This window comes from Hyperolius riggenbachi, chromosome 6, assembly GCF_040937935.1.
Source record: "Hyperolius riggenbachi isolate aHypRig1 chromosome 6, aHypRig1.pri, whole genome shotgun sequence".
Lineage (NCBI taxonomy): Eukaryota > Metazoa > Chordata > Amphibia > Anura > Hyperoliidae > Hyperolius > Hyperolius riggenbachi.
The window spans coordinates 379,823,218-379,835,605 of NC_090651.1; the positions used below are offsets into that span (position 1 = coordinate 379,823,218).

The following is a 12,388-nucleotide window of genomic DNA, read 5'->3' on the forward strand; positions in this document are numbered from 1 at the left end:
CTGACTGAATCATTTATAAATTAATATTGTAAAAAAACATGCAATTTTATTCATTGTATTATTTTGACTACAGTTTTGACTACAGTTCCTCTTAATCACTTCCCCACCACAGGTTATTTCCCAGTAAAAAACAGAGCAATTTTCACATTTCGCTCTCCTCCTAATTATTCAGCAATAACTTTACTTCTAATTATCACACCTAAAATAAAATTTTTCTTTAAAAAAAAAAATATCACACCTAAATGATCTATATATTGCTTTTTTTTTGCCACCAATTAGGCTTTCTTTGGGTGGTACTATTTGCTAATAATTATTTTATGCCTTTATTAGAAGCCATTATTTGTCAGTTTTCAGACATTATAGTTTAAAAATAAAAAGTGCTACTGTAGTCAAAACCCACACAGTTTATTTGCCGATTTGTCCTGGTTATTACAACATTTAAATTAAAGGTGTATTTTTTCCTTTTTGTCAGTTATCTTTTCTCATTATACTCTATCAATAATTACAAGCCCTTATTTTCAAAATACAATGACATACATGTGTTGGTCGGCCAGTGGTTAGGTGATAATAACATTTCTGTAAAATTACAGACATTCTGCTATTGGTATTAGCCAGTGCCCAATAGTAGAATATCGGTAATTTAGAGAGAGCCAGAGATGAAGCACCCTCTTGTATTTTACCTTATAAATCAGTGGGAACATGACAGTAAACACCTAATCTGCTCTTCGTTTCATTGTTCTCTGTTTAATCTGACTGTTATTACCTCTGATAAGAATCCCTGACTGAGCACTCAGTCTAGCTTTGCTACGGAAAGATTATAGCTGAGTCTGTCTTCTCTGGTGTCTTTTCAAGCCCAAGCCTGCCCCCTTGTGGCTCTGCTATAATGGCTCAGCTATAATTATTCCCTGCAAAGCCAGACTGAATGCTCAGTCCGGGATTCTTATCACAGCTGATAACAGACACTTTTAGCAGTGAGGATGAAGCAGAGAGCAGGGTAAGTGTTTTCTATGGCTCATTTTACTCTGGAAGAAACATACTTTTCACTTATATGTGTTTACATACAAAGTGGGAGGTACGAGGAACGGGGTACAGGAGGGAATCAGCAGGAGTCGGGGATACTTTGAAGGACTTTTGAGAGTAAAAATGTTCTCCTTTCTCAGGCTATGCCCTCCATTTGCCTCTGTTTGGTGCTGTAGTGTCGCTATGCTGTCCGTTCAGGCCTTTTCAGACTAATAGTAGCGATGGCCTTTGGTACGGAACTAATTTCCTCCACGCGTGCGCAGCAGTGTCCTTTCAAACGCATAGATGGCACTGTCCGCACTCCCGGCGGCTCTCCCTTCTGCCTGGGGCTCGCTCACAGCACTCCGAGCGGTACGTGGGAAGTCACGCCTCCTGGACAATCACAGGCGACTGTGTGAGGAGGAGAGCCAATGGGAGCGAGCGCATCGCCGCCTGTGCATCCGAAGAGATGCTACTGCACATGCATGGGGGCACTTACTTCCGGATCAAAGGTCATGACTAATATTAGTCAAGGCCTGACATCGATAGCATTGCAGCGGAATGGCAGAGAACGGAGGCCAACTAAGGGCGCGGCCTGAGAAAGGAGGACATTACTAACACAAGCAGGTACTGCAGTTCACTTCGTATTTTTTATCTCAAATGTTCTTTAAAGCGAACCAAGAACCCTTTTTTCCCTGCAGTTTATGCTGGTTTCTAATAGCTACAGGAGCTGCCATGTTCCTCCCTCCCCTTTTAGCTGCCCTAATTTATCCTGCGGCACATGTGTAGAAATCTGTGACATCTCTAAACTCTTTGAAGCACAGTGTCCTATCCCCCCCTTCCCCGCTGATGAAAGCTTTTGTTTGCTCTCTGCTAATGTGTGCACTAAAATAATTACATCAGTCCTTATCTGTCTGAAATGTCTATGGTCCAGCAGGACCTGCCATCCACAGAAGTAGATTAGGATAATAAAAACCTCTGCTTAAAGAGAATCTGTATTGCTAAAATCGCACAAAAGTAAACATACCAGTGCGTTAGGGGACATCTCCTATTCCCCTCTGTCACAATTACGCCGCTCTCCGCCGCATTAAAAGTGGTTAAAAACAGTTTTAAAAAGTTTGTTTGTAAACAAACAAAATGGCCACCAAAACAGGAAGTAGGTTGATGTACAGTATGTCCACACATAGAAAATACATCCATGCACAAGCAGGCTGTATACAGCCTTCCTTTTGAATCTCAAGAGATCATTTGTGTGTTTCTTTCCCCCTGCAGTTCTCATGCACTGAAGTTTCAGGCTGCTCTTTTCTTCCTGCAGAGTGCAGACAGCTCTGCCTGTGTCTAATTCTTCAGTATGTGAAAGCCCAGCCAGCTCAGAGGAGGATTTATCCAGCTTGTAAAAGATAAGAGAGCAATCTAAATAACACACAGGCAGTGTGCATAGAGGGGCCTGGAGGGAAGCGTGCATCACAGAACCACAACACTGAAGAACTTGGCAGCCTTCCAGACACAGGCCGACAAGTCTGACAGGGGAAAGATAAGCTGATTTATTACAGAGATGGTGATAGTAGAAAGTGCTGCAGTAAGCCAGAGCACATTAGAATAGGTTTTGGAACTTGTAGGATGTTTGAAAACAGGATGCAATTTTTGTTACAGAGTCTCTTTAACTTAAATGTAAAAAGATAAGGTAAATGGAAGTTATTTTTTTATGAATAAGCCATGTTGTTATCGTGCATTTTTATTGATATGCCCCCTGGGTGCTAAAAATGGTGCTGTGTTCCTGTTAAGAACTTCATGCCCCTCTTAGCCAAAGCTGCACATTGCTCTCCCTCATATTCTATAAACTGATACCGTATCCACACAACAATATTCAAATTGTTTATAACTTTTCCCTCCTGTAATCTATTTATTAAACTTTCGGGTTATAGCTTTTAAAAGGCAGTGCTTCTTATACGGTACATAGCGAGAGTCTGTCACATTAACCTAATGTAAAAGCTTAGTGATGAGAATCATGCAAAGGACAATCAGGGAGAGGCTGTGATGGAGCGTAGAACAACCGTCAAAACAGGCGACTTCTGCTGTGATCACCGAGTCTCCCAATGCCATCTCCGTGGTAGGTACCAGGCACATCTCCGGAGTAGCACATCCCCGTACAGCGGCCGCGGCAGTCCCAGAGCCTCCTGGAGGGACAAATAGAAAGGTACAATATCAATATGCATCCTGTATACAGAAATGATTATTTAATATAGAATTCCACTTTCTTAAAGCGGATCCGAACTCCTGTACAGCACACAATGAAAAGTTTTCATTCCACATATAAATGCTGTAAAAATCCACTGCACTGAGATGCCTGTGTTCTTTTAGCTAGATCAGAGTGTAATTATCCTTATCAGTAGCTGTGAATGAGAGCTGGCTCTGCCTGTAGAGGAAAAGACAGAGGCTTAAAGTGGATCCGAGGTGAACTTTTACTCTTTGCATATTTGTGTTCCTTTCCTATTGTTTATAGGGCATTCCTCAAGCCAAATACTTTTTTGTTTTGTTTTAGTACTCTAATTCCCTATAAACTAAAAAAGCCACGCCCACAGGTTTTCAGAGAGCCTTGGCAGTAGCAAGGGCTCATGGGAGCTCAGTCTGGGCAGGAGGAGGGGGGAGGTATTACTAGCCAGAGATTTCAGAGGCAGAGGGGAGGAGGGAGGAGAGGGGATTAGGTTTTTTCACAGGCTGAGTGCTCAAGATGAAGATAAGCCTGCCTCTGTGTAATGTTTACAAACAACATGGCTGCTGTCATTGTATCACAGGAAGAAATAATAATTTTCTATTAAAGCTGTTTGCAAACAGATTTGCTGTGTAAACTATCTAAACTTTAGATAAGATATATACAGATAGACAAGATATATAAGATATATACTAGTTAGTTTTTCATCTCGGATCCGCTTTAACTGTTTCTGTGCTCCCTAAAAGTTACTCCAGTTAAAACTTCAAGTTTTTTTTTAGGATTTCCATAAATTGTATTGACATTTTTTTTCTTTGTGCGTGTGTGTTATCAGAGGACACAGGCTGTTTTTATGTGTAACCAGGGGACAGAGACTGCTTCATTGTGTTATCAAGGGACACAAGCTGTGTGTCACCAGGCTGTTAAATTGTGTTACTAGGCAACACAGGCTGTGTAATTGTGTTACGAGGGGACACAGGCTGCTTAATTATGTTACTGAGGGTCACAACTGGAAAAAAAAAAGCGCCAGTGTTATTCCTTTGATCTATTTTAGAATCACTGGCGTAACAATAGGGCCTGCAGCCCCTGCACCCCCGGGGCCCGCTCAGGGCCGTTTTGGGGGGCTGAAGGCGTTGCAGCATGAGGGGAAAGCCATGTTGCACATCGGCGGGGAGGGGAAAAGGTCCCCTCTCACCTCGCACTCTCCACTCTGCGCTCCCCTCCAGCATCAATAAGTGTGTGTGTCTAGGCGGCAGGTACCGGCAGATCCACATGCCTTCCTTGCATTTCAGCATGGACGTTCCTCTCTCTAGCCTCTGACGTGACTTCCTGTATAAACAGGAAGTCGCGTCAGACACTAGAGGGAGAAATATCTGTGCTGGAACGCAAGGAAGGCATGTGGATCTGCCGCTGCCGGCCGCCTAGACACACACACTTATTGATGCTGGAAGGGAACGCAGAGGGGAGAGCCCGAGGTGAGGGAGGGGGAGGAACCGTCCCCCCTCCCTGCTGATGTGCAGCATGGCTTTCTCCTCATGCTGCGACCCCTCCAGCCCCCCAAAACGGACCTGAGCGGGCCCCGGGGTGGAGGGGTGGGCCCGCTCAGAATTTCTGCCCGGTAGGACCTAGTTACGCCCCTGTTTAGAATGTCAATGTTTTTGACGTAATTACCTCTTGTCTTCTGGACCTGCGAGTAGCACTTGGTTTCTTTCCCAACGCAATCCATGTATTTATCGCTGCGGCATGGCAGCTCCGTTGTACTCATACAGGCCATGCAAGTGACGCCATTCGGACCTTCGCTATCCGCTGGCACTAAAATAGTATAGAAGGAGAGAAAAATGAACAAAACACTGTAATATACTCTGGCTATTGTGAAGTCGGCTACGTACATGAGTGTGCAGAGCAAGTGATATCTCATATTTTGAGAATTTAACTCATATTGTAGCCACACTTCCAACCTCCACACATTTTTTTTTGTAATTTATGCACTAAGAAAATAGAGTTATTTGGCTGCCTGCTAATGCATATATGCTTGGGTAACAATGGAACACAGCAGGAGGTAATGGCAGCGCTTCCAAACAGATGCTGCACCTGATTGACTACCTGCAGAAGTGTGCAGAGCTCGAATAACGGGCAGATTACCCACCTTGCCTTCAAAACTGGTACAGTAAAAGGAGGGCGTTAGCTTCAGCATAAATTGCGCACAATTTTTGCTTTGCGCATTAGAACATTAAAGTTTTTGAAATATGTTTTGAATATCGTTTTGAAACTTGCAACGTCATAGTTTTTGTCATATTATTTTGTTTGTATGCACAGATATTACAGATATGTTATCTAGAGTTGGGCCGAACGGTTCGCCTGCGAACGGTTCCATGCGAACTTCAGTGGTTCGCGTTCGCGTCCCGCAGGCGAACCTTTGCGGAAGTTCGGTTCGCCCCATAATGCACATGGAGGGTCAACTTTGACCCTCTACATCACAGTCAGCAGGCCCAGTGCAGCCAATTAGGCTACACTAGCCCCTGGAGCCCCACCCCCCCTTATATAAGGCAGGCAGCGGCGGCCATTAAGGCCACTCGTGTGCCTGCATTAGTCAGAGTAGGGCGAGCTGCTGCAGACTGTCTCTCAGGGAAAGATTAGTTAGGCTTAGCTTGTTCCTGTCTGGCTGCATACCTGTTCTGTGAACCCACCACTGCATACCTGTGCTGTGAACCCACCACTGCATACCTGTGCTGTGAACCCACCACTGCATACCTGTTCTGTTCAGTGGACCCGCCACTGTATACCTGTTCATTGAACCCACCACTGCATACCTGTGCTGTGAACCCACCACTGCATACCTGTGCTGTGAACCCACCACTGCATACCTGTGCTGTGAACCCACCACTGCATACCTGTTCTGTTCAGTGGACCCGCCACTGTATACCTGTTCTGTTTAGTGAACCCGCCACTGCATACCTGTTCTGTTCAGTGAACCCACCGCATCAGTGCGCATACCTGTTCTGTTCAGTGGACCCGCCACTGCATACCTGTTCTGTTTAGTGAACCGCCACTGTATACCTGTTCTGTTTAGTGAACCGCCACTGTATACCTGTTCTGTTTAGTGAACCCACCACTGCATACCTGTTCTGTTCAGTGAACCCACCGCATCAGTGCGCATACCTGTTCTGTTCAGTGGACCCGCCACTGCATACCTGTTCTGTTTAGTGAACCGCCACTGTATACCTGTTCTGTTTAGTGAACCGCCACTGTATACCTGTTCTGTTTAGTGAACCCGCCACTGCATACCTGTTCTGTTCAGTGGACCCGCCACTGCATACCTGTTCTGTTTAGTGAACCCGCCACTGCATACCTGTTCTGTTCAGTGGACCCGCCACTGTATACCTGTTCTGTTTAGTGAACCCGCCACTGCATACCTGTTCTGTTCAGTGGACCCACCGCATCAGTGCGCATACCTGTGCAGTTAAGTGAACCCGCCACTGCATACCTGTTCTGTTCAGTGAACCCACCGCATCAGTGCGCATACCTGTGCAGTTAAGTGAACCCGCCACTGCATACCTGTTCTGTTCAGTGAACCCACCGCATCAGTGCGCATACCTGTGCAGTTAAGTGAACCCGCCACTGCATACCTGTTCTGTTCAGTGGACCCGCCACTGCATACCTGTTCTGTTTAGTGAACCGCCACTGTATACCTGTTCTGTTTAGTGAACCCGCCACTGCATACCTGTTCTGTTTAGTGAACCCGCCACTGCATACCTGTTCTGTTCAGTGGACCCGCCACTGCTTACCTGTTCTGTTTAGTGAACCGCCACTGTATACCTGTTCTGTTTAGTGAACCCGCCACTGCATACCTGTTCTGTTCAGTGAACCCACCGCATCAGTGCGCATACCTGTGCAGTTAAGTGAACCCGCCACTGCATACCTGTTCTGTTCAGTGGACCCGCCACTGCATACCTGTTCTGTTTAGTGAACCGCCACTGTATACCTGTTCTGTTTAGTGAACCCGCCACTGCATACCTGTTCTGTTTAGTGAACCCGCCACTGCATACCTGTTCTGTTCAGTGGACCCGCCACTGCTTACCTGTTCTGTTTAGTGAACCGCCACTGTATACCTGTTCTGTTTAGTGAACCCGCCACTGCATACCTGTTCTGTTCAGTGAACCCACCGCATCAGTGCGCATACCTGTGCAGTTAAGTGAACCCGCCACTGCATACCTGTTCTGTTCAGTGAACCCACCGCATCAGTGCGCATACCTGTGCAGTTAAGTGAACCCGCCACTGCATACCTGTTCTGTTCAGTGAACCCACCGCATCAGTGCGCATACCTGTGCAGTTAAGTGAACCCGCCACTGCATACCTGTTCTGTTCAGTGGACCCGCCACTGCATACCTGTTCTGTGAACCCGCCACTGTATACCTGTTCTGTTCAGTGAACCCACCGCATCAGTGCGCATACCTGTGCAGTTAAGTGAACCCACCTACCTACGTGAGTGCACGCAGTGTGATATACCACTCCGTGCATACCCGATATGGACAAAACAGGTAGAGGAAGAGGTAGTGGCAGAGCCAGAGGAAGGCCACCCGGCAGGTCTGCGCGAGGTCGTGTAAATGTAATTTCGTGTGGACCTGGCCCACAGTACAGTGCTCGGAAGAAGGCACGTCCCATCACCTCCCAAGATTGTCAGGACGTGGTTGAGTATTTAGCGACACAGAACACCTCATCTTGCTCAGCCACCAGTGCTACTACTAGCACCACTTCCGCTGCATTTGACACTTCGCAAGAATTATTTAGTGGTGAAATCACTGATGCACAGCCATTGTTGTTACAGCCAGATGAATTTTCACCAGCTCATATGTCTGAGTTACGCGGCAACATTATGGATGTAACGTGTAAGGAGGATGAAGGACCTACTGATGTTGGTGCATGTTTGGATTTGTCTGAGGCAAGCGAAGCTGGGCAGGATGATTACGATGATGACGATGATAGGGATCCACTGTATGTACCCAATAGAGGAGATGAAGAGGGGGACAGTTCAGAGGGGGAGTCAGAGAGTAGGAGGAGGAGAGAAGTTGCTGAAAGAAGCTGGGGCAGCTCTTCGTCAGAAACAGCTGGTGGCAGTGTCCGGCACCATGTATTGCCACCTATGTACAGCCAGCCAACTTGCCCTTCAGCATCAGCTGCTGAGGTCCCCATAGTGCCCACATCCCAGGGTGGCTCAGCGGTGTGGAAATTTTTTAATGTGTGTGCCTCAGATCGGACCAAAGCCATCTGCTCGCTCTGCCAACAAAAATTGAGCCGTGGAAAGGCCAACACTCACGTAGGGACAAGTGCCTTACGAAGGCACCTGGAGAAAAGGCACAAACAGCAATGGGATGGCCACCTGAGCAAAAGCAGCAGCAGCACACAAAAGCAAAGCCACCCTCCTTCTCCTCTTCCTCCTCCATCAGGTGCATTATCTGCTTCTGCCGCTTTCTCCCTTCCACCTTCACAGGCACCCTCCTCCACTCCGCCTCTGCCCTTGAGCGCTTCCTGCTCCTCTGCCCACAGCAGCAGTCAGGTGTCCGTGAAGGAAATGTTTGAGCGGAAGAAGCCAATTTCGGCCAGTCACCCCCTTGCCCGCCGTCTGACAGCTGGCGTGGCGGAACTGTTAGCTCGGCAGCTGTTACCATACCGGCTGGTGGACTCTGAGGCCTTCCGTAAATTTGTGGCCATCGGAACACCGCAGTGGAAGATGCCAGGCCGCACTTATTTTTCGAGAAAGGCCATACCCCAACTGCACCGTGAAGTTGAGAGGCAAGTGGTGTCATCTCTTGCGAAGAGCGTTGGGTCAAGGGTACACCTGACCACGGATGCCTGGTCTGCCAAGCACGGGCAGGGCCGCTACATTACCTACACAGCCCATTGGGTGAACCTGGTGGTGAACGATGGCAAGCAGGGCGCAGCGGACCAAATTGTGACACCTCCACGGCTTGCAGGCAGGCCTCCTGCCACCTCCTCTCCTCCTGCTACATGCTCTTCGCTGTCCTCCTCCTCCTTGGCTGAGTGGCAGTTCTCCTCTCCAGCTACACAGCCCCAGCTCCGCAGGGCCTATGCTGCATGCCAGGTACGACGGTGTCACGCCATCTTAGACATGGCTTGTCTCAAAGCGGAGAGTCACACTGGAGCAGCTCTCCTGGCTGCTCTTAAGAAACAGGTGGATGAGTGGCTGACCCCGCACCACCTGGAGATAGGCAACGTGGTGTGCGACAACGGCAGCAATCTGCTTGCCGCTTTGCATATGGGGAAGCTGACACACATACCCTGCATGGCACATGTCATGAATCTAGTGGTTCAAAGATTTGTGGCAAAGTACCCTGGCTTAGCGAATGTCCTGAAGCAGGCCAGGAAGTTCTGTGGGCATTTGAGGCGGTCTTACACAGCCATGGCACGCTTTGCGGAAATTCAGCGCAAAAACAACATGCCGGTGAGACGCCTCATTTGCGATAGCCCGACTCGCTGGAACTCGACCCTGCTCATGTTCTCCCGCCTGCTAGAACAGAAGAAAGCCGTGACCCACTACCTCTACAACTGGAGTAGAATGAAACAGTCTGGGAAGATGGGGATGTTCTGGACCGACAACTGGACACTGATGGAGAATGCATGCAGGCTCATGCGGCCGTTTGAGGAGGTGACCAACCTGGTGAGCCGCAGTGAGGGCACCATCAGCGACTTAATTCCCTACGCTTACTTCTTGGAGCGTGCTGTGCGTAGAGTGGCGGATGAAGCTGCGAATGAGCGTGACCAGGAACCGTTACGGCAGGAACAGGCATGGGACCAATTTTCATCAGACCCAGCTGTTTCCTCAACACCTGCGGCAGCACAGAGGGGGGAGGAGGAGGAAGAAGAGAAGTCGTGTGCAGAAGACGAATCAGACTCAGAGGATGATGAGCAAGGTGTTTCTTTGGGGGAGGAGGAGGAGGAGGAGGGGACAGCGGCAGGAGAACAACCTCAGCAGGCATCGCAAGGGGCTTGTGCTGCTCAACCTTCCCGTGGTATTGTTCGCGGCTGGGGGGAGGAGGTTGACTTACCTGACGTCACTGAGGAAGAGCAAGAGGAGATGGAGGGTACTGGATCCGACTTTGTGCAGATGTCGTCTTTTATGCTGTCCTGCCTGTTGAGGGACCCCCGTATAAAAAACCTCAAGGGGAATGAGCTGTACTGGGTGGCCACACTACTAGACCCTCGGTACAGGCACAAAGTGGCGGACCTGTTACCAACTCACCGGAAGGTGGAAAGGATGCAGCACATGCAGAACCAGCTGTCAACTATGCTTTACAATGCCTTTAAGGGTGATGTGACGGCACAACGCCAGCAAGGTACCACTGCCACTAATCCTCCTCCCGTGTCCACGCAGTCAAAGACAGGACGCTCCAGCGATCTCATGGTGATGTCGGACATGCGGACGTTCTTTAGTCCAACGCCTCGCCGTAGCCCTTCCGGATCCACCCTCCACCAACGCCTGGAACGGCAGGTAGCCGACTACCTGGCCTTAAGTGTGGATGTAGACACTGCTGTGAACAGCGATGAGGAACCCTTGAACTACTGGGTGCGCAGGCTTGACCTGTGGCCAGAGCTGTCCCAATTTGCCATCCAACTTCTCTCCTGCCCTGCCGCAAGCGTCCTCTCAGAAAGGACCTTCAGCGCAGCTGGAGGCATTGTCACAGAGAAGAGAAGTCGCCTAAGTCACAAAAGTGTTAAGTACCTCACCTTTATCAAAATGAATGAGGCATGGATCCCGGAGGGCTGCTGCCCGCCCCAAGACTAAGTCAGTCCCCGCACATACAGCATCTCTGCCTGCACGCCGTGTGACTGGCTGCCTGGCCTGCCCCAAGAAGACTAAGTCGCTCCCAGTCCCTCCACACAGCATGTCTGCCTGCAGGCCGCTTGACTACCTTCTCCGCCACCACCAACAGGGTCCGGGACTCCAGGCGGATTGCTGAATTTTTTAGGCCGCTGCTAGCAGCGGCCGCTGTAATAATTTTTCGGGTGCGTGTACATGACTGCCTAATTTTTCTGGCTGCACTGCGGGCAGCTGCAACAACAAAAGAAAAGGCATGTACATGCGCCCATTCCCCTTCGTGATCATTACCTTGCCGTGGTGAAGGGGCTTGCGTATCACAATGGAGCAATGACCGGCGCCTAGATGAGTGTCTCGGGGGGCACACCCACGATAATAAGGTCGTTGCCTCATTGTGGTCAGACCAAATTTGATCAGCTGGACAGTCACTGTTCTGTCATTCAGCTACATCAGCCAGATGACCAAATGGGCTGTAAAGCCACCAAAACCTGCACTCTCGCCATGGTGCGCACCAGTAAAGCACGGCCGTCACTACACAAACAGCTGTTTGCGGTGCGTTACACGATGAGTTTGGTGTGTCAGTGTGAAGCAGTACCTTAATTACACTACCTGATTGATGTATACACATGCAAGATGTTTGAAAGCACTTTAGGCCTGTCATTTAGCATTCAATGTGATTTCTGCCCTTAAAACGCTGCTTTGCGTCAAATCCAGATTTTTCCCGGGGACTTTTGGCATGTATCCCACTCCGCCATCCCCCCCTCCAGGTGTTAGACCCCTTGAAACATCTTTTCCATCACTTTTGTGGCCAGCATAATTATTTTTTTTTTTCAAAGTTCGCATCCCCATTGAAGTCTATTGCGGTTCGCGAACTTTAACGCGAACCGAACCTTTCGCGAAAGTTCGCGAACCCGGTTCGCGAACCGAAAATCGGAGGTTCGGCCCAACTCTAATGTTATCGTTTCTATGTTTGTAAGGGTGCTTGTGCAGGAGGGTGTTTAGGGTTAGGCACCACTGAGAGGGGGGTGGTGGTTAGGGTTAGGCACCACCAGGGGTGTCTTAGGGTTAGGCACCACTTGGGGGGTTCTTAGGGTAAGGCCCCACCGTGGGGGGTTCTTAGGGTCAGGCACCACCAGGGGGGGCTTAGGGTTAGACACCACCGGAGGGGTGTCTTAGGGTTAGGCACCACCTGGTGGGTTCTTAGGGTAAGGCCCCACCGTGGGGGGTCTTAGTGTTAGGCCCCAACAGGGGGAGGTCTTAGGGTTAGCCCCTAACCCAACTTTCACACAGAACCCTCCTCGGGTGGTGCCTAACCCTAATACCCCTTGGTGGTGCCTAACCTTAAC

At 49.1% G+C, this 12,388-nt stretch overlaps 1 protein-coding gene across 2 annotated transcripts in view; it reads right to left on the reverse strand.

The window, feature by feature from the left end:
* LOC137521975 (phospholipase A2 inhibitor and Ly6/PLAUR domain-containing protein-like) overlaps positions 1 to 12,388 on the reverse strand; it is a 60,306-nt gene that overhangs the window by 1,409 nt on the left and 46,509 nt on the right. For both annotated transcript variants that reach the window (XM_068241956.1, XM_068241955.1), the window contains 2 exons: positions 4,880 to 5,020; positions 1 to 3,176 (listed from right to left, as the gene is read on the reverse strand). The exon at positions 1 to 3,176 is cut by the window's left edge. In XM_068241956.1, the coding sequence (XP_068098057.1) occupies positions 2,980 to 3,176; positions 4,880 to 5,020 (338 nt within the window). In that variant the 3' untranslated portion in view covers positions 1 to 2,979. The remainder of the gene's footprint in view (positions 3,177 to 4,879; positions 5,021 to 12,388) is intronic.